Source organism: Salmo salar, chromosome ssa20, assembly GCF_905237065.1.
Source record: "Salmo salar chromosome ssa20, Ssal_v3.1, whole genome shotgun sequence".
Taxonomy (NCBI): Eukaryota; Metazoa; Chordata; class Actinopteri; order Salmoniformes; family Salmonidae; genus Salmo; species Salmo salar.
The window spans coordinates 81632795-81660763 of record NC_059461.1 but is presented as its reverse complement, the minus strand read 5'-3'; the positions used below and the strand labels follow the sequence as shown (position 1 = coordinate 81660763).

The 27969-nt window shown below is 44.6% G+C and overlaps 1 protein-coding gene across 2 annotated transcripts in view; it reads left to right on the top strand.

The window, feature by feature from the left end:
• The window catches only part of LOC106581415 (metabotropic glutamate receptor 5), a 216895-nt gene that overhangs the window by 41184 nt on the left and 147742 nt on the right, over window positions 1–27969 (top strand). For both annotated transcript variants that reach the window (XM_014163472.2, XM_045704000.1), the window contains exons 5-6: window positions 16041–16115; window positions 16362–16536. In XM_014163472.2, the coding sequence (XP_014018947.2) occupies window positions 16041–16115; window positions 16362–16536 (250 nt within the window). The remainder of the gene's footprint in view (window positions 1–16040; window positions 16116–16361; window positions 16537–27969) is intronic.

Sequence of the window (27969 nt, the reverse complement as noted above, 5' to 3'; positions counted from 1 at the left end):
CCCTAACACACTGTCTGTCTCTAGCTTCCACATAGCAGGAGTTAGACTTACTGAGCCCTAACACACTGTCTGTCTCTAGCTTCCACATAGCAGGAGTTAGACTTACTGAGCCCTAACACACTGTCTGTCTCTAGCTTCCACATAGCAGGAGTTAGACTTACTGAGCCCTAACACACTGTCTGTCTCTAGCTTCCACATAGCAGGAGTTAGACTTACTGAGCCCTAACACACTGTCTGTCTCTAGCTTCCACATAGCAGGAGTTAGACTTACTGAGCCCTAACACACTGTCTGTCTCTAGCTTCCACATAGCAGGAGTTAGACTTACTGAGCCCTAACACACTGTCTGTCTCTAGCTTCCACATAGCAGGAGTTAGACTTACTGAGCCCTAACACACTGTCTGTCTCTAGCTTCCACATAGCAGGAGTTAGACTTACTGAGCCCTAACACACTGTCTGTCTCTCGCTTCCACATAGCAGGAGTTAGACTTACTGAGCCCTAACACACTGTCTGTCTCTAGCTTCCACATAGCAGGAGTTAGACTTACTGAGCCCTAACACACTGTCTGTCTCTAGCTTCCACATAGCAGGAGTTAGACTTACTGAGCCCTAACACACTGTCTGTCTCTAGCTTCCACATAGCAGGAGTTAGACTTACTGAGCCCTAACACACTGTCTGTCTCTAGCTTCCACATAGCAGGAGTTAGACTTACTGAGCCCTAACACACTGTCTGTCTCTAGCTTCCACATAGCAGGAGTTAGACTTACTGAGCCCTAACACACTGTCTGTCTCTAGCTTCCACATAGCAGGAGTTAGACTTACTGAGCCCCTAACACACTGTCTGTCTCTAGCTTCCACATAGCAGGAGTTAGACTTACTGAGCCCTAACACACTGTCTGTCTCTAGCTTCCACATAGCAGGAGTTAGACTTACTGAGCCCTAACACACTGTCTGTCTCTAGCTTCCACATAGCAGGAGTTAGACTTACTGAGCCCTAACACACTGTCTGTCTCTAGCTTCCACATAGCAGGAGTTAGACTTACTGAGCCCTAACACACTGTCTGTCTCTAGCTTCCACATAGCAGGAGTTAGACTTACTGAGCCCTAACACACTGTCTGTCTCTAGCTTCCACATAGCAGGAGTTAGACTTACTGAGCCCTAACACACTGTCTGTCTCTAGCTTCCACATAGCAGGAGTTAGACTTACTGAGCCCCTAACACACTGTCTGTCTCTAGCTTCCACATAGCAGGAGTTAGACTTACTGAGCCCTAACACACTGTCTGTCTCTAGCTTCCACATAGCAGGAGTTAGACTTACTGAGCCCTAACACACTGTCTGTCTCTAGCTTCCACATAGCAGGAGTTAGACTTACTGAGCCCTAACACACTGTCTGTCTCTAGCTTCCACATAGCAGGAGTTAGACTTACTGAGCCCTAACACACTGTCTGTCTCTAGCTTCCACATAGCAGGAGTTAGACTTACTGAGCCCTAACACACTGTCTGTCTCTAGCTTCCACATAGCAGGAGTTAGACTTACTGAGCCCTAACACACTGTCTGTCTCTAGCTTCCACATAGCAGGAGTTAGACTTACTGAGCCCTAACACACTGTCTGTCTCTAGCTTCCACATAGCAGGAGTTAGACTTACTGAGCCCTAACACACTGTCTGTCTCTAGCTTCCACATAGCAGGAGTTAGACTTACTGAGCCCTAACACACTGTCTGTCTCTAGCTTCCACATAGCAGGAGTTAGACTTACTGAGCCCTAACACACTGTCTGTCTCTAGCTTCCACATAGCAGGAGTTAGACTTACTGAGCCCTAACACACTGTCTGTCTCTAGCTTCCACATAGCAGGAGTTAGACTTACTGAGCCCTAACACACTGTCTGTCTCTAGCTTCCACATAGCAGGAGTTAGACTTACTGAGCCCTAACACACTGTCTGTCTCTCGCTTCCACATAGCAGGAGTTAGACTTACTGAGCCCTAACACACTGTCTGTCTCTAGCTTCCACATAGCAGGAGTTAGACTTACTGAGCCCTAACACACTGTCTGTCTCTAGCTTCCACATAGCAGGAGTTAGACTTACTGAGCCCTAACACACTGTCTGTCTCTCGCTTCCACATAGCAGGAGTTAGACTTACTGAGCCCTAACACACTGTCTGTCTCTAGCTTCCACATAGCAGGAGTTAGACTTACTGAGCCCTAACACACTGTCTGTCTCTAGCTTCCACATAGCAGGAGTTAGACTTACTGAGCCCTAACACACTGTCTGTCTCTAGCTTCCACATAGCAGGAGTTAGACTTACTGAGCCCTAACACACTGTCTGTCTCTAGCTTCCACATAGCAGGAGTTAGACTTACTGAGCCCTAACACACTGTCTGTCTCTAGCTTCCACATAGCAGGAGTTAGACTTACTGAGCCCTAACACACTGTCTGTCTCTCGCTTCCACATAGCAGGAGTTAGACTTACTGAGCCCTAACACACTGTCTGTCTCTAGCTTCCACATAGCAGGAGTTAGACTTACTGAGCCCTAACACACTGTCTGTCTCTCGCTTCCACATAGCAGGAGTTAGACTTACTGAGCCCTAACACACTGTCTGTCTCTAGCTTCCACATAGCAGGAGTTAGACTTACTGAGCCCTAACACACTGTCTGTCTCTAGCTTCCACATAGCAGGAGTTAGACTTACTGAGCCCTAACACACTGTCTGTCTCTCGCTTCCACATAGCAGGAGTTAGACTTACTGAGCCCTAACACACTGTCTGTCTCTCGCTTCCACATAGCAGGAGTTAGACTTACTGAGCCCTAACACACTGTCTGTCTCTAGCTTCCACATAGCAGGAGTTAGACTTACTGAGCCCTAACACACTGTCTGTCTCTAGCTTCCACATAGCAGGAGTTAGACTTACTGAGCCCTAACACACTGTCTGTCTCTCGCTTCCACATAGCAGGAGTTAGACTTACTGAGCCCTAACACACTGTCTGTCTCTAGCTTCCACATAGCAGGAGTTAGACTTACTGAGCCCTAACACACTGTCTGTCTCTAGCTTCCACATAGCAGGAGTTAGACTTACTGAGCCCTAACACACTGTCTGTCTCTAGCTTCCACATAGCAGGAGTTAGACTTACTGAGCCCTAACACACTGTCTGTCTCTCGCTTCCACATAGCAGGAGTTAGACTTACTGAGCCCTAACACACTGTCTGTCTCTAGCTTCCACATAGCAGGAGTTAGACTTACTGAGCCCTAACACACTGTCTGTCTCTAGCTTCCACATAGCAGGAGTTAGACTTACTGAGCCCTAACACACTGTCTGTCTCTAGCTTCCACATAGCAGGAGTTAGACTTACTGAGCCCTAACACACTGTCTGTCTCTAGCTTCCACATAGCAGGAGTTAGACTTACTGAGCCCTAACACACTGTCTGTCTCTCGCTTCCACATAGCAGGAGTTAGACTTACTGAGCCCTAACACACTGTCTGTCTCTAGCTTCCACATAGCAGGAGTTAGACTTACAGAGCCCTAACACAATGTCTGTCTCTCGCTTCCACATAGCAGGAGTTAGACTTACTGAGCCCTAACACACTGTCTGTCTCTAGCTTCCACATAGCAGGAGTTAGACTTACTGAGCCCTAACACACTGTCTGTCTCTAGCTTCCACATAGCAGGAGTTAGACTTACTGAGCCCTAACACAATGTCTGTCTCTAGCTTCCACATAGCAGGAGTTAGACTTACTGAGCCCTAACACACTGTCTGTCTCTAGCTTCCACATAGCATGAGTTAGACTTACTGAGCCCTAACACACTGTCTGTCTCTCGCTTCCACATAGCAGGAGTTAGACTTACTGAGCCCTAACACACTGTCTGTCTCTAGCTTCCACATAGCAGGAGTTAGACTTACTGAGCCCTAACACACTGTCTGTCTCTCGCTTCCACATAGCAGGAGTTAGACTTACTGAGCCCTATCACACTGTCTGTCTCTCGCTTCCACATAGCAGGAGTTAGACTTACTGAGCCCTAACACACTGTCTGTCTCTAGCTTCCACATAGCAGGAGTTAGACTTACTGAGCCCTAACACACTGTCTGTCTCTAGCTTCCACATATCAGGAGTTAGACTTACTGAGCCCTAACACAATGTCTGTCTCTAGCTTCCACATAGCAGGAGTTAGACTTACTGAGCCCTAACACACTGTCTGTCTCTAGCTTCCACATAGCATGAGTTAGACTTACTGAGCCCTATCACACTGTCTGTCTATAGCTTCCACATAGCAGGAGTTAGACTTACTGAGCCCTAACACACTGTCTGTCTCTAGCTTCCACATAGCAGGAGTTAGACTTACTGAGCCCTAACACACTGTCTGTCTCTCGCTTCCACATAGCAGGAGTTAGACTTACTGAGCCCTAACACACTGTCTGTCTCTAGCTTCCACATAGCAGGAGTTAGACTTACTGAGCCCTAACACACTGTCTGTCTCTCGCTTCCACATAGCAGGAGTTAGACTTACTGAGCCCTAACACACTGTCTGTCTCTAGCTTCCACATAGCAGGAGTTAGACTTACTGAGCCCTAACACACTGTCTGTCTCTCGCTTCCACATAGCAGGAGTTAGACTTACTGAGCCCTAACACACTGTCTGTCTCTCGCTTCCACATAGCAGGAGTTAGACTTACTGAGCCCTAACACACTGTCTGTCTCTAGCTTCCACATAGCAGGAGTTAGACTTACTGAGCCCTAACACACTGTCTGTCTCTAGCTTCCACATAGCAGGAGTTAGACTTACTGAGCCCTAACACACTGTCTGTCTCTAGCTTCCACATAGCAGGAGTTAGACTTACTGAGCCCTAACACACTGTCTGTCTCTAGCTTCCACATAGCAGGAGTTAGACTTACTGAGCCCTAACACTGTCTGTCTCTAGCTTCCACATACACAGAAACATGGTTGCCATGTTCTCAGAACATAAAATATGAATGTTTTAGGCACGTTTCATGGTAACGTTCCAAGAACATTCAAGTATCCCGATTTTTGTGGGTTAGGAGAATATTCCATCACACCTAACATACACAGAACATCGTTGCCAAATTCTTAGAACATAAAATATGAATGTTCTAGATCCGCTTCATGGGAACGTTGCAGGAACATTTCTGTTTAATAGTTGTCAGGACATTTCCTGACGGTCCACCCCCAAAAAAGTTATCTCCCAAAAATGATTTCATCACACGTCAGGTTTTGTTAATTATGTCAGTCAATCAAGGCCCTGATTGGTGAACTACTGATCCATTCATAGCTCTTTGTCTGTTGCCAAGGAAAATCGCACAAACTCTCGGCTTTTAACATAGTGTTTTCAATGTACATATTTGCATGTTAATTTATACAGTAATTATGTCCACACTTGAGGGTTAGAACCTCTTGGTTCACAGTACTCCGATCTTCCTGCTGAGAATATAACCTCTTGTCTCACGGTACTCACATCTTCCTGCTGAGATTAGAACCTCTTGTCTCATGGTACTCCCATCTTCCTGCTGAGATTAGAACCTCTTGGTTCACAGTACTCCCATTTTCCTGCTGAGATTAGAACCTCTTGGTTCACAGTACTCCCATCTTCCGGCTGAGATTAGAACCTCTTGGTTGACGGTACTCCGATGTTCCTGCCGAGATTAGAACCTCTTGGTTCACGGTACTCCCATCTTCCGGCTGAGATAAGAACCTCTTGATTCAAGGTACTCCAATGTTCCTGCTGAGATTAGAACCTCTTGGTTCATGGTATTCCGATCTTCCTGCTGAGATTAGAACCTCTTGGTTCACGGTACTCACATCTTCCTGCTGAGATTAGAACCTCTTGTCTCATGGTACTCCCATCTTCCTGCTGAGATTAGAACCTCTTGGTTCACGGTACTCCCATCTTCCTGCTGAGATTAGAACCTCTTGGTTCACGGTATTTCCATATTCCTGCTGAGATTATAACCTCTTGGTTCACAGTACTCCCATCTTCCTGCTGAGATTAGAACCTCTTGGTTCACAGTACTCCCATCTTCCTGCTGAGATTAGAACCTCCTGGTTCACAGTACTCCGATCTTCCTGCTGAGATTAGAACCTCTTGGTTCACGGTACTCCAATCTTCCTGCTGAAATTAGAACCTCTTGGTTGACGGTACTCCGATCTTCCTGCTGAGATTAGAACCTCTTTGTTCACAGTACTCCCATCTTCCTGCTGAGATTAGAACCTCTTTGTTCACAGTACTCCCATCTTCCTGCTGAGATTAGAACCTCTTGTCTCACGGTACTCACAACTTCCTGCTGAGATTAGAACCTCTTGGTTCACAGTACTCCGATGTTCCTGCTGAGATTAGAACCTCTTCGTTCACGGTACTCCGATCTTCCTGCTGAAATTAGAACCTCTTGGTTCACGGTCCTCCCATCTTCCTGCTGAGATTAGAACCTCTTGGTTCACGGTACTCCGATTTTCCTGCTGAGATTAGAACCTCTTGGTTCACGGTACATCCATCTTCCTGCTGAGATTATAACCTCTTGTCTCATGGTACTCCCATTTTCCTGCTGAGATTAGAACCTCTTGATTCACGGTACTCCCATCTTCCTGCTGAGATTAGAATCTCTTGGTTCACAGTACTCCGATTTTCCTGCTGAGATTAGAACCTCTTGGTTCATGGTACTCCAATCTTCCTGCTGAGATTAGAACCTCTTTGTTCACAGTACTCCCATCTTCCTGCTGAGATTAGAACCTCTTGTCTCACGGGACTCAGATCTTCCTGCTGAGATTAGAACCTCTTGTCTCATGGTACTCCCATCTTCCTGCTGGTATTAGAACCTCTTGGTTCACAGTGCTCCGATGTTCCTGCTGAGATTAGAACCTCTTGGTTCACGGTACTCCCATCTTCCTGCTGAGATTAGAACCTCTTGTCTCACGGTACTCACATCTTCCTGCTGAGATTAGAACCTCTTGTCTCATGTTACTCCCATCTTCCTGCTGGGATTAGAACCTCTTGGTTCACAGTACTCCGATGTTCGTGCTGAGATTAGAACCTCTTGGTTCACGGTACTCCCATTTTCCTGCTGAGATTAGAACCTCTTGGTTCACGGTCCTCCCATCTGCCTGCTGAGATTATAACCTCTTGTCTCATGGTACTCCCATCTTCCTGCTGAGACTAGAACCTCTTGGTTCACGGTACTCCCATCTTCCTGCTGAGATTAGAAGCTCTTGGTTCACGGTACTCCCATCTTCCTGCTGAGATTAGAACCTCTTAGTTCACGGTACTCCGATCTTCCTGCTGAGATTAGAACCTCTTGATTCACAGTACTCCGATCTTCCTGCTGAGATTAGAACCTCTTGGTTCACGGTACATCCATCTTCCTGCTGAGATTATAACCTCTTGTCTCATGGTACTCCCATTTTCCTGCTGAGATTAGAACCTCTTGATTCACGGTACTCCCATCTTCCTGCTTCACAACCATGTCTGTGTCAGGTATCAATTCATTTGACTATTTTCAACATTGATTTCATTGATTTATTTCAGTAATTTAAGGGCTTTCTGTCTAGTTTTCTAATGTTGGTGGGGCATGTTAACCTGTTTTAATGTTACTCCTGAATCACTATGAACAATAAAATAGTTTGTCTTGAGTGTATTTTAACAGAGCTTAGATTTACTTCAAAGTGCATTCACCCTAATGTTTAATCAGATTGTTTCATTTATAAAAGTTCCTAGGGAGGAGGGGTTAGGGCTTATTCTGGACAGGGCCTAACTATACTGGCCCAAAAATCACATGTCCTAGATGATTGGGACAGTGGTTAGGGAGTTTGACATTGGTGCTTGTGGCCTGGGTTCCAGACTCTGTCCTCTAGGGGAGCCAGTCACCCTGCTCTCACGTTCTTATATATGCAGTATGTTAATGTACTTATTTGGCAATAGTTACAACACACTTATCTGATCTAATTAAAACGAGCTTATCAATGACACGTTTGTTCTACCTTGTCTATGTGGTGTGGAATAGAGTTCTCTTTGAGATACTCAGCTATATAGATTGAATGTGGTCTGAATTCATGCTCAAGGGGAAGTCCTACAGATTCCCATCTTTCAATGACCAAGGTGGTGAAAGTTCTGATGAACTTCACAAGGTGGTGAAAGTTCTGATGAACTTCACAAGGTGGTGAAAGTGCAGTGATCTTGATGCTCCTTTCCAATAAATATCCATGGTCTGATTCTGGTGACATGATGATCGATGCTTGACTGCCTTTTTGACAAATAAAAATAATCTCGCTCATATCCTTAATAATCTCAGCATGTAGACTAACCTACCGACACAGCCTGCCCACACTGTATCGGCAAGCTGTTGGTTAGAGTGCACATGCCAAGACCAGAGTAGACACATTGGCTATTTAACGCAACAGTTTTTGTGAGAAAGCTATCGGTAGAGTTGAAAATGTTATGTAAACACATACACACACTGATTTTTATCAGCAACAAATCCATTTGGTGGAAACACACCACTGGTGGGAAAATGCGCATATTTTCATTATGCAGATTTTCTAATATTCACATGAAAATCTGTTGCCAGTTGGATGGAAGCCAAGCTATTGAGAAACAAATTTAATTAGAGCAGACAGATGACATTAAAATATTTTGCTAAGAATGTTAGAGTAGGGGGATTCACAAAGCGGGTCTAAAACACAGGCCAGCAACACCAATGACAAACACCCTAGCCACTGTCCCAATAAGGGATATATCTAGGACATGTGCTTATTGGGCCAGTTAGGCCCTGTCCAGAAGAAGCCTAACCCCTCCTCCCTAGGCAGTAGTGTAGATCAGAAACAACTTGATAGTTGGAAGGCTGTAAACAATGGGGTATAGTCACATCTCAGCTCTGTTAAAAATACACTCAAGACAAACTTGTATTGATCATAGTGATTCAGGAGGATCATTTTAACAGGTTAACAAGGCCCACCAACAACAGACAACGATAGTGAAAGCCCTTAAATAGCTGAAATAAGTCAATCACATCACAAATGATAGTAGTCAGAATAACTGATACATGACACAGACATTGTGACGTAGAAGGAAGATTGGCGTATCGTGTCCCAAGAGGTTGGTAGTTCAAATCCCATGTGAGGACTGCTGAATAATAATTACTTGAGAAATCAACATTGAAAATGTAATCATGTGTGTAAAATATGGAAGTTGAAAAGACGGTATATTAAAAGCAGTGTGTGTGAGTATCCTTGACAGTGAGCTAGGGAAGGATCAGTGGTTCACCAATCAGGGCCTTAATTGGCTTGGCAACAGTAACAAGTCTTTTTTTTTTTTTTATGGAATATTCTTGCAACGTTCTCATGAAACGTGTCTAGAACAATAATATTGTATATTCTGAGAACATGGTAACCATGTTGTGTGTATGTTTGGTGAGACGTTGAAGGAATATTGTCCTAACCCTCTGGAATCATGAATGCTCTTGCAACGTCCCATGAAACGTGTCTAAAACAATAATATGGTGTAGTCTGTGAACATGGTCACCACGTTCTGAATATGTTCTGTTTGACATTAAGGGAATGGTCTAACTCTAACATCAAAACATGCTAAAAACCTTCTCAGAAGGTTTTTACTAACATAGATAGAATGTTCCTTCCCCTAACTAACGGAAAACTGGACACACAAACAGTAGTGGAACATTACAAAAACATTCTCTCTCCCCACTTTTTTGTTGGGGGGTTGTATTTATTGAAATAGGACAGTGAAGAGGAGACAGGAGAGATTGTGAGTCAGAAGGATATGGGTCAGATTGGAACCCATGGCGACTGTGGTATACATGTGTGCTGAGGTCTGTGGGACTAACCACTGGACCACACAGGCCTTCTGGTGCCCTTCCCTGTGTTAAATAACTGGACAGGTGGACGTTATTTCTTGTTAGGCAACTAGAGCATGTTATACCTCACCCATGACTTCAAATGAATACTACAGATGATTTAGAGGAGAAACCAGAGACGAGATACGAGAGGAAGAGAAGATAAAAGGAGAGAGATCTGAGTCTGAACTGCACTTAAAGAAACTTCTAGACGTTAGAAGATAAGAGGTGACGGGGCTGAGATAAGAGGTGAAGGGGGCAGGTGTTTCTGGTGTGAGCCAGAGTCCTGGTGAGAATTGGTTTGTCCTGAGCAGATAATTGCCATTGTGATGGGAATGGCTGTGACAGCTGAGGCTGAATGGAGAGCACATTATGTGTTGTTGGCTGCTGTTCTGATCTGCTCACTTCTGTGTCTCAAAAGATATTATATTTTGTATAGGGATATCTTTTTCTCCGCTCTCTATTTTCCTCTATCCCACCAGGATGCAGGCTCTTCATCAGTCTCCCACTGTGTGTGTGTGTGTAGCTGTGTGTGCTTCACAAATTACTCCCAGTTTGACTGAGTGTGAAGGTGGTTACGTGCTATCTTGTTAAGGGCTGGAGTGTGTGTGTGTGTGTGTGTGTGTGTGTGGTTGGTGTGTGTGTTTAACCACATGAAAAAATACAATAGTATCCTATGGTATGAATACTGTAGTATTACCATGTTTATATACTATTATATTCACTGTAGTGTTTTGGCATGACTGTAGTATACTGTAGTATTTACTGTAGTGTTTTTCGGGACATGAATGTAGTATACTGTAGTATTTACTGTAGTGTTTTTTTCTGTCAGGACTGTAGTATACTGTAGTATTTACTGTAGTGTTTTTGCTGACATGACTGTGGTATACTGTAGTATTTAGTGTAGTGTTTTTTGCAGACATTACTGTAATATTTACTGTAGAGTTTTTGTCGTATTATCTTTGACATAGAAGTGGGGCTTTCTCCTTGAGGAAATGTATTAGAGAACTACTAAATAGCCTAGTGGTTAGAGTGTTGGGCCAGTAACTGAAAGGTTGCTGGATTGAATTCCTGAGCTGACAAGGTAAAAATCTGTCATTCTGCCTCTGAACAAGGCAGTTAACCCACTGTTCCTTGGGTGCTGAACACCTCTCTGATTCAGAGGGGTTGGGTTAAATGGCGAAAACACATTTCAGTTGAATTCATTTAGTTGCACAACTGACTAGGTATCCCTCCTTTTCCCTAAAAGAGTACATTTTCCATAACCTGCGATTAATTAGAACTGGAGTCTGAACAGATAGTTCAGAGCTTTTACTCTTTTCTATACCCTGTAGGGAACACAACATATGCTCTATACTTGGCATGTCGGTTTCTCACTCATTGGTGGCACAAATTGGGATATGGGGGGAGGGTAGTGGGTGGGATATATGCAAATGAATACTGTAGTATTACTATATTGCTATATTACTACTGATTGTTTTTGCAGACACTGTAGTGTTTTTGCGGACATTACTGTAGTATTTATTACAGTGTTTTTTTGCGACAATACTGTTGTATTTAATATAGTATTCTACAAAATGCTATAGTAAGTATTCCACATGATTGAGGGATAGTACAGTGTGTAGTATAGTACTCTACAGTATACTACGACATTATATAGTAAGCACTACACAATCGAGAGATACTGCAGTGTGTAGTATAGTATTCTACGGTATACTACAACATTATACAGTAAGTACTATAGTATGTGTTCATGTCGAGATGTGTGTGCTGTGACTGGTGTTGAGTTGGTGTGAGGGGCTAAAGACTCGCATCTCCTCTCACTGGCAGCCTCTGTTCTCTGTCACAGGAATGTTCACATAGCCAGGCCCTATGTATGTGCATTTGTGATTTTTAAGTGTCTGTGGGCATGGCCATACATGTGTTCATTAGTAAGGGGGTGGGCTGTCTGTACCATCTGTCTCCTACTCCTCTCACCGAGACACTAATTACAGGACTTTACACATTGCTCTGCTACCCAAGACACACACACACACACACACACATACACACACACACACACACACACCGGAGGAGCTATAGGAGAACAGGCTCATTGTAATGACTGGAATGGAACCAATGGAACGGAGTCAAACATGTTTGTTTTTTTAAACCCTTATTTTACCAGGTAAGTTGACTGAGAAAACATTCTCATTTACAGCAACAACCTGAGGAATAGTTACAGGGGAGAGGACATGAATGAGCCAATTAGAAGTCGGGGACAATTAGGTGGCCATGATGGTATGAGGGCCAGATTGGGAATTTAACCAGGACACCAGGGTTAACACCATTACTCTTATGATAAGTGCCATTGGATCTTTAGTGGCCACAGAGAGTCAGGACAACCAAAAAATTCCTATCCGAAAGACGACACCCTACACAGGGAAATTTCCCCGAGCACTGCCCTGGGGCATTGGGATATGTTTTTAGAGCAGAGGAAAGAGTGCCTCCTACTCTGTGTGTGTGTGAGCAAATTAAGTGAGTGTGTGTGTGTGTGTGTGTGTGTGTGTGTGTGTGTGTGTGTGTGTGTGTGTGTGTGTGTGTGTGTGTGTGTGTGTGTGTGTGTGTGTGTGTGTGTGTGTGTGTTGGAGTGTCAGTGTACACGCTTAGAAAAAAAGGTGCTAGAACCTAAAACGATTCTTCGTCTGTCCCCATAGGAGAACCCTTTGAAGAACCATTTTTGGTCCCAAAAGAGTTCTACCTGGAATCAAAAAAGGGTTCTCCTATGTGGACAGCCAAAGAACCCCTTTGGAACCCTTTTTCTAAGTGTGTAGAGTCTTGTGAGTGTGCATAGAGAAAAACCAAATATTCCAAGGGTCCACTCAGTCCGTGTAACCATTTTCTTAGCTATTTAGCGGTCTTATGGCTTGGGGATAGAAGCTGTTCAGGAGCCTGTTGGTGTCAGACTTGATGCAGCGGTACCGCTTGCTGTGCGGAAGCAGAGAGAACAGTCTATGGCTTGGTTGGCTGGAGTCTTTAACGATTTTCCGGGCCTTCTTTTCTCACCGCCTGATACAGAGGTTCAGGATGGCAGGGAGCTCCCCCCTCCTCCCCCACACACACACACACACACACACAGGATTTGACACATGGCTACATGGGCTCTGCTCCTGCTAACAACATCAATACAGACCTGATACTATTACATTGTAAATTCTCTGTAATCATTTGATGGTCGGAGCCCACTGGGACTTGTGAGGGGATCAGAGCTGGGAGATGAATGATCTTGTGAAAAACAGGTACAAAAAGAAAGGTAGATAATGAAGGGGGGAATAAAGGGAGAGATGAGAGATGGTAAAAGGGAGAACAAGAGAGGGAGAAACAACAGGGATAGAGAGAGAAAGAAAGGGAGAACAAGAGAGGGAGAAACATCAGGGATAGAGAGAGAAACAACAGGGATAGAGAGAGAAACAACAGGGATAGAGAGAGAAAGAAAGAGAGAGGGAGAAACAACAGGGATAGAGAGAGAAACAACAGGGATAGAGAGAGAAAGAAAGAGAGAGGGAGAAACAACAGGGATAGAGAGAGAAACAACAGGGATAGAGAGAGAAAGAAAGAGAGAGGGAGAAACAACAGGGATAGAGAGAGAAAGAAAGAGAGAGGGAGAAACAACAGGGATAGAGAGAGAAACAACAGGGATAGAGAGAGAAAGAAAGAGAGAGGGAGAAACAACAGGGATAGAGAGAGAAACAACAGGGATAGAGAGAGAAAGGGGAATCCTATCGAACACTCTGCCAGCATGCACTCCCCTTCATTAGCATAAATTCCAGGTCATCCACTTTCTCTTCTGATGAATGTGTGTTAAACAGATAGCAGACTCTATATATATATATATATATATATATATATATATATATATATCTATACAGTACCAGTCTGATGAATGTGTGTTAAATAGATAGCAGACTCTATATATACTGCTCAAAAAAATAAAGGGAACACTTAAACAACACATCCTAGATCTGAATGAAATAAATAATCTTATTAAATACTTTTTTCTTTACATAGTTGAATGTGCTGACAACAAAATCACACAAAAAGAATCAATCGAAATCCAATTTATCAACCCATGGAGGTCTGGATTTGGAGTCACACTCAAAATTAAAGTGGAAAACCAAACTACAGGCTGATCCAACTTTGATGTAATGTCCTTAAAACAAGTCAAAATGAGGCTCAGTAGTGTGTGTGGCCTCCACGTGCCTGTATGACCTCCCTACAACGCCTGGGCATGCTCCTGATGAGGTGGCGGATGGTCTCCTGAGGGATCTCCTCCCAGAACTGGACTAAAGCATCCGCCAACTCCTGGACAGTCTGTGGTGCAACGTGGCGTTGGTGGATGGAGCGAGACATGATGTCCCAGATGTGCTCAATTGGATTCAGGTCTGGGGAACGGGCGGGCCAGTCCATAGCATCAATGCCTTCCTCTTGCAGGAACTGCTGACACACTCCAGCCACATGAGGTCTAGCATTGTCTTGCATTAGGAGGAACCCAGGGCCAACCGCACCAGCGTATGGTCTCACAAGCGGTCTAAGGATCTCATCTCGGTACCTAATGGCAGTCAGGCCACCTCTGGCGAGCACATGGAGGGCTGTGCGGCCCCCCAAAGAAATGCCACCCCACACCATGACTGACCCACCACCAGATCGGTCATGCTGGAGGATGTTGCAGGCAGCAGAACGTTCTCCACGGCGTCTCCAGACTCTGTCACGCCTGTCACATGTGCTCAGTGTGAACCTGCTTTCATCTGTGAAGAGCAGAGGGCGCCAGTGGCGAATTTGCCAATCTTGGTGTTCTCTGGCAAATGCCAAACGTCCTGCACGGTGTTGGGCTGTAAGCACAACCCCCATCTGTGGACGTCGGGCCCTCATACCACCCTCATGGAGTCTGTTTTGATCGTTTGAGCAGACACATGCACATTTGTGGCCTGCTGGATGTCATTTTGCAGGGCTCTGGCAGTGCTTCTCCTGCTCCTCCTTGCACAAAGGCGGATGTAGCGGTCCTGCTGCTGGGTTGTTGCCCTCCTACGGCCTCCTCCACGTCTCCTGATGTACTGGCCTGTCTCCTGGTAGCGCCTCCATGCTCTGGGCACTACGCTGACAAACACAGCAAACCTTCTTGCCATAGCTCGCATTGATGTGCCATCCTGGATGAGCTGCACTACCTGAGCCACTTGTGTGGGTTGTAGACTCCGTCTCATGCTACCACTAGAGTGAAAGCACCGCCAGCATTCAAAAGTGACCAAAACATCAGCCAGGAAGCATAGGGACTGAGAAGTGGTCTGTAGTCCCCACCTGCAGAACCACTCCTTTATTGGGGGTGTCTTGCTAATTGCCTATAATTTCCACCTGTTGTCTATTCCATTTGCACAACAGCATGTGAAATCTATTGTCAATCAGTGTTGCTTCCTAAGTGGACAGTTTGATTTCACAGAAGTGTGATTGACTTGGAGTTACATTGTGTTGTTTAAGTGTTCCCATTATTTTTTTGAGCAGTGTATATATTTCTCTCTTTCGCTCTCTCTCTATACATATATTTCTCTCTATATATATACATTTCTCTCTCTATATATATATTTCTCTCTATATATATTTCTCTCTTTCTATATATATATATTTCTCTCTCTCTCTATATATAAATATATATATTTCTCTCTCTATATATATTTCTCTCTCTCTATATATATATATAAATATATATATTTCTCTCTCTCTCTATATATATATAAATATATATATTTCTCTCTCTATATATATATATTGCTCTCTCTTTCTTTATATATATAAATATATATATATTTCTCTCTCTATATATATATATGTATGTTTGTTTCTCTCTCTATATATATATATATATGTATGTTTGTTTCTCTCTCTCTCTATATATATGTATGTTTGTTTCTCTCTCTATATATATATATATATATATGTATGTTTGTTTCTCTCTCTATATATATGTATGTTTGTTTCTCTCTCTCTCTATATATATATATGTATGTTTGTTTCTCTCTCTATTGTGAGTATTAATTTAGAACTGAGACTATTACTCTTATTGAGGAGAATGCATTATACATTACACACATCCTCTCTTTCTCTCTTTCCCCTGTCCCTCTCTCTTCCTGTCGCTCACTGCCCTCTCTCCTGTCTCCTAGGTAACTACGGGGAGAGTGGGATGGAGGCGTTTAAGGATATGGCTGCCAAGGAGGGCATCTGCATCGCCCACTCTGGTAAGATCCTACTGGGGATGTCATCAACTGGGAAGTACATCTAGTCTGAGTGCCACATGGGACTACCTCAGGACAAATTACACCCTATTTTTAAGGTAGTGCACTGCCTTGTGCAAAAGTAGTGCACTATGTGGCGAATAGGATGTTATGTAAGTTTCCCTTGGGGAAATTACATGAAGTGAAACAGGGACAATTAAATGACTCCTGAATCCCTTACCTCATCTGCTGGTGTGTGTCCTATGGTAGGTAAGATATGGAGCAACGCGGGGGAAAAGAGTTTTGACAGGCTGCTGGAGCGTCTCAGAACCCACCTGCCCAAGGCCAGGGTGGTGGCCTGCTTCTGTGAGGGCATGACAGTCAGGAACATCCTCATGGCCATGAGACGACAGGGCCTGGTGGGGGAGTTCTTATTGGTTGGCAGGTCAGTGGACACTGGAAACGCAGAGATATACATACACACACACACACACACACACACACACACACACACACACACACACACACACACACACACACACACACACACACACACACACACACACACACACACACACACTGAGACTGAGACTGACACAGATACGCACACATTCAGACACACACTGTACACACACATACAGAATGTGGACACTTGCTTGTCGAACATCTCAATCCAAAATCATGGGCGTTAATATGGAGTTGGTCCCCCCTTTGCTGCTATAAACAGCCTCCACTCTTCTGGGAAGGCTTTCCACTAGATGTTAGAACATTGCTGCAGGGACTTGTTTCCATTCAGCCACAGAGCATTAGTGAGGTCGGGTGATGTTGGGATGATAGGCCTGGTTCACAGTCGGCGTTCCAATTCAACAAAAGGTGTTCGATGCGGTTAAGGGCTCTGTGCAGGCCACTCAAGTTCTTCCACAGTGATGTCAACAAATCATTTCTGTATGGACCTCGCTTTGTGCACAGGGGCGTTGTTATGCTGAAACAGGAAAGGGCCTTCCCCAAACTGTTGCCACAAAGTTGGAAGCACAGAATCGTCTAGAATGTCATTGTATGCTGTAGCGTTACTATTTCCCTTCACTGGAACTAAGGGGCCTAGCCAAACCATGACAAACAGCCCCAGACCATTATTCCTCCTCCACCAAACTTTACAGTTGGCACTATGCATTGGGGCAGGTAGCTTTCTCCTGACATCTGCCAAACCCAGATTCGTCAGTCGGACTGCCAGATGGTGAAGCGTGATTCATCACTCTAGAGAACGCGTTTTCACTGCTCCAGAGTCCAATGGTGGCGAGCTTTACACCACTCCAGTCGATGCTCGGCATTGCGCATGGTGATCTTAGGCTTGTGTGCAGCTGCTCGGCCATGGAATTCCATTTCATGACACTCCCGAGTAACATTTATTGTGCTGACGTAGCTTCCAGAGGCAGTTTGGAACTTGGTAGTGAGTGTTGCAACCGAGAACAGACAATTTTTATGCGCTACGCTGTTCAGCACTCGGTGGTCCCATTCTGTGAGCTCGTGTGGCCTACCACTTCGTGGAGGAGCTGTTGTTGATCCTGAGGGGATGAGTGAGGGAATTGAATTAGATAGGTGGGTAGGATAATACATATGTGGGGGATGAAGAGGGCGAGAGAGAAGAGAGCGAGAGAGAGAAGAGAGAGAGGGATAGAGAGGAGAAAGAGAGAGAGAGGGGGGAGGGGATAGAGAGAGAAAGAGAGAGAGAGAGAAAGAAATAATTCAAATAAACAAAATCATGAACCAATCAAAGGACTCATATTTACAACATTGGAAAAACGAAACAAAATCCCAAAGCCGACTAAATTGCTATCTGACCCTAAACAGAGAATATGAATTGGCTGATTATCTCTACTCTGTCAGAGATAGGAAGCAGAGACAGATCCTTACCAAGTACAGGCTGAGTGACCTCCGATTGGCAATAGAAACCGGCAGACATAAAAAGACATGGCTACCCAAAGAGGAGCGTGTATGTGGCCACTGCACGACAGGGGAGGTAGAGACAGAGATGCACTTTCTCCTTTACTGTGATAAATATTCCTCACAAAGAGATTCCTTATTCACAGAAGTTACTAAATTTATTCACAATTTGAACTTATTAAACCCAGAGGAAAAGCTAAAAATACTCATGGGCGAAGGAGCAATGGCTGCTCTTGCAGCCAAATATTTATTTGCCTGCCACAGCCTGAGAGACACTGAATAATAACATCTGCATAGTAAGCAGTAACTTACTTATTATTACTATTATTGTTATTACTATTATTATTGTTGTTTATCATTCCAAATAGTAGTGGTATGGGTGGTAATGGTAATGATAACAGTTTAGTGATGGTGGTGGTAGTAGTAGTGGTATGGGTAGTAATGGTAATGATAGCAGTTTAGTGATGGTGGTGGTAGTAGTAGTGGTATGGGTAGTAATGGTAATGATAACAGTTTAGTGATGGTGGTGGTAGTATGGTATGGGTGGTAATGGTAATGATAGCAGTTTAGTGATGGTGGTGGTAGTAGTAGTGGTATGGGTAGTAATGGTAATGATAGCAGTTTAGTGATGGTGGTGGTAGTAGTAGTGGTATGGGTAGTAATGGTAATGATAACAGTTTAGTGATGGTGGTGGTAGTATGGGTGGTAATGGTAATGATAGCAGTTTAGTGATGGTGGTGGTAGTAGTAGTGGTATGGGTAGTAATGGTAATGATAACAGTTTAGTGATGGTGGTGGTAGTAGTAGTGGTATGGGTGGTAATGGTAATGATAACAGTTTAGTGATGGTGGTGGTAGTAGTAGTGGTATGGGTAGTAATGGTAATGATAGCAGTTTAGTGATGGTGGTGGTAGTAGTAGTGGTATGGGTGGTAATGGTAATGATAACAGTTTAGTGATGGTGGTGGTAGTAGTAGTGGTATGGGTAGTAATGGTAATGATAACAGTTTAGTGATGGCGGTGGTAGTAGTAGTGGTATGGGTAGTAATGGTAATGATAACAGTTTAGTGATGGTGGTATATAGCCCTTCGTACATCAGCTGATATCTCAAAGTGCTGTACAGAAACCCAGCCTAAAACCCCAAACAGCAAGCAAAGCATGTGAAAGAAGCACGGTGGCTAGGAAAAACTCCCTAGGAAAACTCCCTAGAAAGGCCAAAAACCTAGGAAGAAACCTAGAGAGGAACCAGGCTATGAGGGGTGGCCAGTCCTCTTCTGGCTGTGCAGGGTGGATATTATAACAGAACATGGTCAAGATGTTAAAATGTTAAAATGTTCATAAATGACCAGCATGGTCAAATAATAATAATCATAGTAGTTGTCGAGGGTGCAACAAGCACGTCCGGTGAACAGGTCAGGGTTCCATAGCCGCAGGCAGAACAGTTGAAACTGGAGCAGCAGCACGGCCAGGTGGACTGGGGACAGCAAGGAGTCATCATACCAGGTAGTCCTGAGGCATGGTCCTAGGGCTCAGGTCCTCCGAGAGAAAGACAGAAAGAGAGAAAGAGAGAGAGCATATTTAAATTCACACAGGACACCGGATAAGACAAGAGAAATACTCCAGATGTAACAGACTGACCCTAGCCCCCCGACACATAAACTACTGCAGCATAAATACTGGAGGCTGAGACAGGAGGGATCAGAAGACACTGTGGCCCCATCCGATGATACCCCCCGGACAGGGCCAAACAGGCAGGATATAACCCCACCCACTTTGCCAAAGCACAGCCCCCACACCACTAGAGGGATGTCTCCAACCACCAACTTACCGTCCTAAGACAAGGCCGAGTATAGCCCATAACGATCTCCGCCATGGCACAACCCAAGGGGGGGGGCGCCAACCCAGACAGGAAGACCACGTCAGTGACTCAACCCACTCAAGTGATGCACCCCTCCCATGGACGGCATGGAAGAACACCAGTAAGCCAGTGACTCAGCCCCTGTAAAAGGGTTAGAGGCAGAGAATCCCAGTGGAAAGAGGGGAACCGGCAAGGCAGAGACAGCAAGGGCGGTTCGTTGCTCCAGCCTTTCCGTTCACCTTCACACTCCTGGGCCAGACTATACTTAATCATAGGACCTACTGAAGAGATAAGTCTTCTGTAAAGACTTAAAGGTTGAGACTGAGTCTGCGTCTCTCACATTGGTAGGCAGACCATTCCATAAAAATGGAGCTCTATAGGAGAAAGCCCTACCTCCAGCCGTTTGCTTAGAAATTCTAGGGACAATTAGGAGGCCTGCGTCTTGTGACCGTAGCGTACGTGTAGGTATGTACGGCAGGACCAAATCGGAAAGATAGGTAGGAGCAAGCCCATGTAATGCTTTGTAGGTTAGCAGTAAAACCTTGAAATCAGCCCTTGCCTTAACATGAAGCCAGTGTCGGGAGGCTAGCACTGGAGTAATATGATCAAATTTTTTGGTTCTAGTCAGGATTCTAGCAGCCGTATTTAGCACTAACTGAAGTTTATTTAGTGCTTTATCCGGGTAACCGGAAAGTAGAGCATTGCAGTAGTCCAGCCTAGAAGTAACAAAAGCATGGATGAATTTTTCTGCGTCATTTTTGGACAGAAAATTTCTGATTTTTGCAATGTTACGTAGATGGAAAAAAGCTGTCCTTGAAACAGTCTTGATATGTTCTTCAAAAGAGAGATCAGGGTCCAGAGTAACGCCGAGGTCTTTCACAGTTTTATTTGAGACGACTGTACAACCATCCAGATTAATTGTCAGATTCAACAGAAGATCTCTTTGTTTCTTGGGACCTAGAACAAGCATCTCTGTTTTGTCCGAGTTTAAAAGTAGAAAGTTTGCAGCCATCCACTTCTTTATGTCTGAAACACAGGCTTCTAGCGAGGGCAATTTTGGGGCTTCACCATGTTTCATTGAAATGTACAGCTGTGTGTCGTCCGCATAGCAGTGAAATTTAACATTATGTTTTCGAATGACATCCCCAAGAGGTAAAATATATAGTGAAAACAATAGTGGTCCTAAAACGGAACCTTGAGGAACACCGAAATTTACAATTGATTTGTCAGAGGACAAACCATTCACAGACACAAACTGATATCTTTCCGACAGATAAGATCTAAACCAGGCCAGAACTTGTCCATGTAGACCAATTTGGGTTTCCAATCTCTCCAAAAGAATGTGGTGATCGATGGTATCAAAAGCGGCACTAAGATCTAGGAGCACGAGGACAGATGCAGAGCCTCGGTCTGACGTCATTAAAAGGTCATTTACCACCTTCACAAGTGCAGTCTCAGTGCTATGATGGGGTCTAAAACCAGACTGAAGCGTTTCGTATACATTGTTTGTCTTCAGGAAGGCAGTGAGTTGCTGTGCAACAGCTTTTTCTAAAATGTTTGAGAGGAATGGAAGATTCGATATAGGCCGATAGTTTTTTATAATTTCTGGATCAAGATTCGGCTTTTTCAAGAGAGGCTTTATTACTGCCACTTTTAGTGAGCTTGGTACACATCCGGTGGATAGAGAGCCGTTTATTATGTTCAACATAGGAGGGCCAAGCACAGGAAGCAGCTCTTTCAGTAGTTTAGTTGGAATAGGGTCCAGTATGCAGCTTGAGGGTTTGGAGGCCATGATTATTTTCATCATTGTGTCAAGAGATATAGTACTAAAACACTTTAGTATCTCCCTTGATCCTAGGTCCTGGCAGAGTTGTGTAGACTCAGGACAATGGAGCTTTGGAGGAATACCCAGATTTAAAGAGGAGTCTGTAATTTGCTTTCTAATGTTCATGATCTTTTCCTCAAAGAAGTTCATAAATGTATTACTGCTGAAGTGAAAGCCATCCTCCATTTGCGAAGGCTGCTTTTTAGTTAGCTTTGCGACAGTATCAAAAAGAAATTTCGGATTGTTCTTATTTTCCTCAATTAAGTTGGAAAAATAGGATGATCGAGCAGCAGTGAGGGCTCTTCGATACTGCACGGTATTGTCTTTCCAAGCTAGTCGGAAGACTTCCAGTTTGGTGTGGCGCCATTTCCGTTCCAATTTTCTGGAAGCTTGCTTCAGAGCTCGTGTATTTTCTGTATACCAGGGAGCTAGTTTCTTATGACAGATGTTTTTTGTTTTTAGGGGTGCAACTGCATCTAGGGTATTGCGCAAGGTTAAATTGAGTTCCTCGGTTAGGTGGTTAACTGATTTTTGTCCTCTGACGTCCTTGGGTAGGCAGAGGCAGTCTGGAAGGGCATCAAGGAATCTTTGGGTTGTCTGAGAATTTATAGCACGACTTTTAATGGTCCTTGGTTGGGGTCTGAGCAGATTATTTGTTGCAATTGCAAACGTAATAAAATGGTGGTCCGATAGTCCAGGATTATGAGGAAAAACATTAAGATCCACAACATTTATTCCATGGGACAAAACTAGGTCCAGAGTATGACTGTGGCAGTGAGTAGGTCCAGAGACATGTTGGACAAAACCCACTGAGTCGATGATGGCTCCGAAAGCCTTTTGGAGTGGGTCTGTGGACTTTTCCATATGAATGTTAAAGTCACCAAAAATTAGAATATTATCTGCTATGACTACAAGATCCGATAGGAATTCAGGGAACTCAGTGAGGAACACTGCATATGGCCCAGGAGGCCTGTAAACAGTAGCTATAAAAGTGATTGAGTAGGCTGCATAGATTTCATGACTAGAAGCTCAAAAGACGAAAACGTCATTGTTTTTTTTTTTGTAAATTGAAATTTGCTATCGTAAATGTTAGCAACACCTCCGCCTTTGCCGGATGCACGGGGGGTATGGTCACTAGTGTAACCAGGGGGTGAGGCCTCATTTAACACAGTAAATTCATCAGGCTTAAGCCATGTTTCAGTCAGGCCAATCACATCAAGATTATTATCAGTGATTAGTTCATTGACTATAACTGCCTTGGAAGTGAGGGATCTAACATTAAGTAACCCAATTTTGAGATGTGAGGTATCACTGTTTCATCCTAACATCGTTGGTGCCGACGTGGATAACAATATCTCTATACTCTCTACACTCGCCAGTTTTAGCTTTAGCCAGCACCGTCTTTAGATTAGCCTTAACGTCGGTAGCCCTGCCCCCTGGTAAACAGTGTATGATCGCTGGATGATTAGTTTTAAGTCTAATACTGCGGGTAATGGAGTCGCCAATGACTAGGGTTTTCAATTTGTCAGAGCTAATGGTGGGAGCCGTCGGCGTCTCAGACCCCACAACGGGAGGAGTAGAGACCAGAGAAGTCTCGGCCTCCGACTCCGACTCGCTTAATGGGGAGAACCGGTTGAAAGTTTCTGTCGGCTGAATAAGCGACACCGGTTGAGCATTCCTACAGCGTTTCCCTCCAGAAGCCATGAGAAAGATGTCTGGCTCTCAACCCCCACTCTCTCTCTCTCTCTCTCTCTCTCTCTCTCTCTCTCTCTCTCCACTTTCTCTCTCTCTCACACTCCCCCTCTCTCTCTCTCAACCCCCACTCTCTCTCTCACACTCCCTCTCTCTCTCTCAACCCCCCTCTCTCTCTCACACTCCATTTCTCTCTCTCTCTCTGAACCCCCACTCTCTCTCTCTATCTCTCTCTCTCTCTCTCAACCCCCACACTCCCTCTCTCTCTCTCTCAACCCCCCTCTCTCTCTCTCTCTCAACCCCACTCTCTCTCTCAACCCCCACTCTCTCAACCCCCACTCTCTCGCTCTCTCTCAACCCCTCTCTCTTTCTCTCTCTCTCTCAACCCCCCTCTCTCTCTCTCTCAACCCTCTCTCTCTCTCTCTCTCTCTCTCAACCCCCCCTCTCTCTCTCTCTCAACCCCCACTCTCTCTCTCAACCCCCACTCTCTCTCTCTCTCAACCCCCCCTCTCTCTCTCAACCCCCACTCTCTCTCTCTGTCTCTCTCTCTCAACCCCCACTCCCTCTCTGTCTCTCTCTCTCTCTGTCTCTCTCTCAACCCCCACTCTCTCTCTCTGTCTCTCTCTCTCACATTCCTTCCCTCTCTCTCTCTCTCTCACTCAACCCCAACTCTCTCTCTCTCTCTCAACCCCCTCTCCCTCTCTGTCTCTCTCTCTCAACCCCCACTCTATCTCTCTGTCTCTCTCTCTCTCAACCCCCACTCCCTCTCTGTCTCTCTCTCTCTGTCTCTCTCTCAACCCCCACTCTCTCTCTCAACCCTCACATTCCTTCCCTCTCTCTCTCTCTCTCTCTCTCTCTCTCTCTCTCTCAACCCCCACTCTCTCTCTCTCAACCCCCTCTCCCTCTCTGTCTCTCTCTCAACCCCCACTCTCTCAACCCCCACTCTATCTCTCTGTCTCTCTCTCTCTCAACCCCCACTCCCTCTCTGTCTCTCTCTCTCTCTCTCAACCCCCACTCTCTCTCTCAACCCTCACATTCCTTCCCTCTCTCTCTCTCTCTCTCTCTCAACCCCCACTCTCTCTCTCAACCCTCACATTCCTTCCCTCTCTCCCTCTCTGTCTCTCTCTCAACCCCCACTCTATCTCTCTGTCTCTCTCTCTCTCAACCCCCACTCCCTCTCTGTCTCTCTCTCTCTCAACCCCCACTCTCTCTCTCAACCCCCACTCTTTCTCTCCCTCTCTCCCCCTCTCTCTCTCTCTCTCTCTCTCTCAACCCCCACTCTCTCTCTCTCACACTCCCTATCTGTCTCTCTCTCTATATATCTCTGTCTCAATACCCCCACTCTCTCTCTCTCTCTCTCTCTCTCTCTCTCTCTCTCTCTCTCTCTCTCTCTCTCTCTCTCTCAACCCCCCCTCTCTCTGTCTCTATGTATCTCTCTTCTGTCTCTGTCTCTATGTATCTCTCTTCTCTCTCTGTCTCTATGTATCTCTCTTCTCTCTCTCAACCCCCCCCTCTCTCTCTCTCTGTCTCTATGTATCTCTCTTCTCTCTCTCAACCCCCCCTCTCCCTCTCCCTTTCTCTTTCTCTGTTTCTATGTATCTCTCTTCTCTCTAACACATTCAGTCTGTCTTCCTCTCTGCTCCTAGCAGTTCTGCTTTGTTCTACATCTCCCTTGTGCCCCCCCTCTCCCTTTTAAGAGTACTGGGGTGTTTCTGCTTGAGGTGCAGACCCCACTACATCTCTCAATGCACTAGGGGACAACTGCTTACTGTTATGTGTATGTGTGTGCATGCCAAGCTCACTCTGGCCTCTTGAGCCTCTGTTGCCATGCCAACCTTTTAATTAACATAGTCATAAACATTTTAGCACCTACACAGTTAGCACCATGGAGAATAGAGACAGGCTCACGTCCTGTTATCCTATGTAATGTTAAACTCATTCCATTGAATTTCTATTCAATTCTATTTATCCCTTCAGTAACCTAACCTGAATAGCAGAGTGATCATCATCCTCATCATCATCATCATCGTCGCTATCATGCTCTTCATTCACTTAGTTACTGGGAGACAGGTATGTACACACATCAGTAAGATAATCAATCACATTACACGTAAAACTGTTTTTATCAATCCATTTGTCACTAAGTGCTGAATAGTAACCCAGCTCTGAACCTCCTAACAGGGATTAGATGGGATCACTCCTTCACTCTCTGAAGGACCTCAACCTGCAAGCATTCTTACCACCTGCAAGCTGCACCCGCCAGGGATCTATAGTGACTCAGACACACACACACACACACACACACACACACACACACACACACACACACACACACACACACACACACACACACACACACACACACACACACACACACACACACACACACACACACACACACACACACACACACCCACACACCACACACACACACACCCCCACACACCACACACACACACACACACACACACACACACACACATCAACCCACCCTTGCGTTCCCCTGTGAGTGTGTTTGGAGTTTGTTAGTATTGATTCTTTCTCTCTCCCACCGTCCCTCGTGGTGGCAGCCAGTAACAACAGTGCCCTCCACTAATACTGGCACGCTTGGTAAATATGAGGGTTGTGAAGAAAAAAAATCTTTATTGTTTATCCTCTTGGTCTTTCATTCAAAATATTCACAACAATCTTAACTTTTAATTAAAGTAAAAATAATTATGAATCTGATCATAATTATTGGCACCTCTTCATTCAATAGTTTGTGCAACCTCCCTTAGTCAAGATAACAGCTCTGAGGGATCTGAGACCATTCCTCCTTACAGAATCTCTCCAGATCCTTCAGATTCCCAGGTCCACGCTTGTGGACTCTCCTCTTCAGCTCATCCCACAGGTTTTCTATGGGGTTTAGACCAGGGGACTGGGGTGGCCATGGCAAAACCTTGATTCTGTGGTCAGTGAACCATTTTTGTGTTGATTTTGAGGTGTGCTTTGGATCATTGTCCTGCTGGAAGATCCAACCACGGCCCAGTTTAAGCTTCCTAGCAGAGGCAGTCCGGTTTAGATGTAATATCTGCTGGTACTTGATGGAGTCCATGATACCATGTATCCTAACAAGTTGTCCAGGGCCTTTGGAAGAAAAACAGCCCCACAACATCAAAGATCCACCACCATACTTCACAGTGGGGATTTTTCTGCATGGATATCGTTCTGTCTACTCCAAACCCACCTCTGGTGTTTGTTTCCAAAAAGCTCTATTTTGGTCTCATCTGACCATAGAACACGGTCCCATTGAAAGTTCCAGTAACGTTTGGCAAACTGTAGGCGCTTGAGTTTGTTGTTTGATGACAGCCAAGGCGTTTTTATGGCAACCCACCCAAACAACTTGTGGTTATGTCTGATCGGAGTTTTGGAGACATTCTGACCCCAAGACTCAACTAACGTCTGCAATTCTCCAGCTTTGATCCTTGGAGTTTTTTTTGGCCACTCGAACCATCCTCCTCACTGTGCGTGGGGTCAATATAGAAACACGTCCTCTTCCGGGCCGATTGTTAACATCTCCTGTTGCTTTAAACTTCTTCATTATTGCCCTGATTTTCAACCATTGAGCTATTTTCTTATAGCAATTTCCTGATTTGTGCAGCTCAACAACCTTTTGTCACACATCATTACTGTATTCTCTGGTCTTTCCCATAGTGATGGATGAGTATGTGAACTTGGCCTGTATGTCACCTCGTATTTATACCCCAGTGAAACAGGAAGTCACGGCTTACCACTTAAGTGTTCCTAATCACTCAAGTAAATTTATAAACATAAAATATGAATGGGAATATACACTACCTTTCAAAAGTTTGGGGTCACTTCGAAATATCCTTGTTTTTGAAAGAAAAGCAATTATTTTGTCCATTAAAATAATATCAAATTGATCAGAAATACAGTGTAGACATTGTTAATGTTGTAAATAACTATTGTAGCTTGAAACGGCTGATTTTTTTTTATTGAATATCTACATAGGTGTACAGAGGACCATTATCAGCAACCATCACTCCTGTGTTCCAATGGCATGTTGTGTTAGCTAATCTAAGTTTAAAATTTTAAAAGGCTAATTGATCATTAGAAAACCCTTTTGCAATTATGTTAGCACTGCTGAAAACTGTTGTCCTGATTAAAGAAGCAATAAAACTGGCCTTCTTTAGACTAGTTGGGTATCTGGAGCATCAGCACTTTTGGGTTCGATTACAGGCTAAAAATGGCCAGAAACAAAGAACTTTCTTCTGAAACTCATCAGTCTATTCTTATTCTGAGAAATGAAGGCTATTCCATGCGAGAAATTGCCAACAAACTGAAGATCTCGTACAACACTGTGTACTAGTCCCTTCACAGAACAGTGCAAACGGGCTCTAACCAGAATAGAAGAGGTGGGAGGCCCCGGTGCACTACTAAGCAAGAGGACAAGTACATTAGAGTGTCTAGTTTGAGAAACAGATGCCTCACAAGTCCTCAACTGGCAGCTTCATTAAATAGTACGCGCAAAACACCAGTCTCAATGTCAACAGTGAAGAGATGAC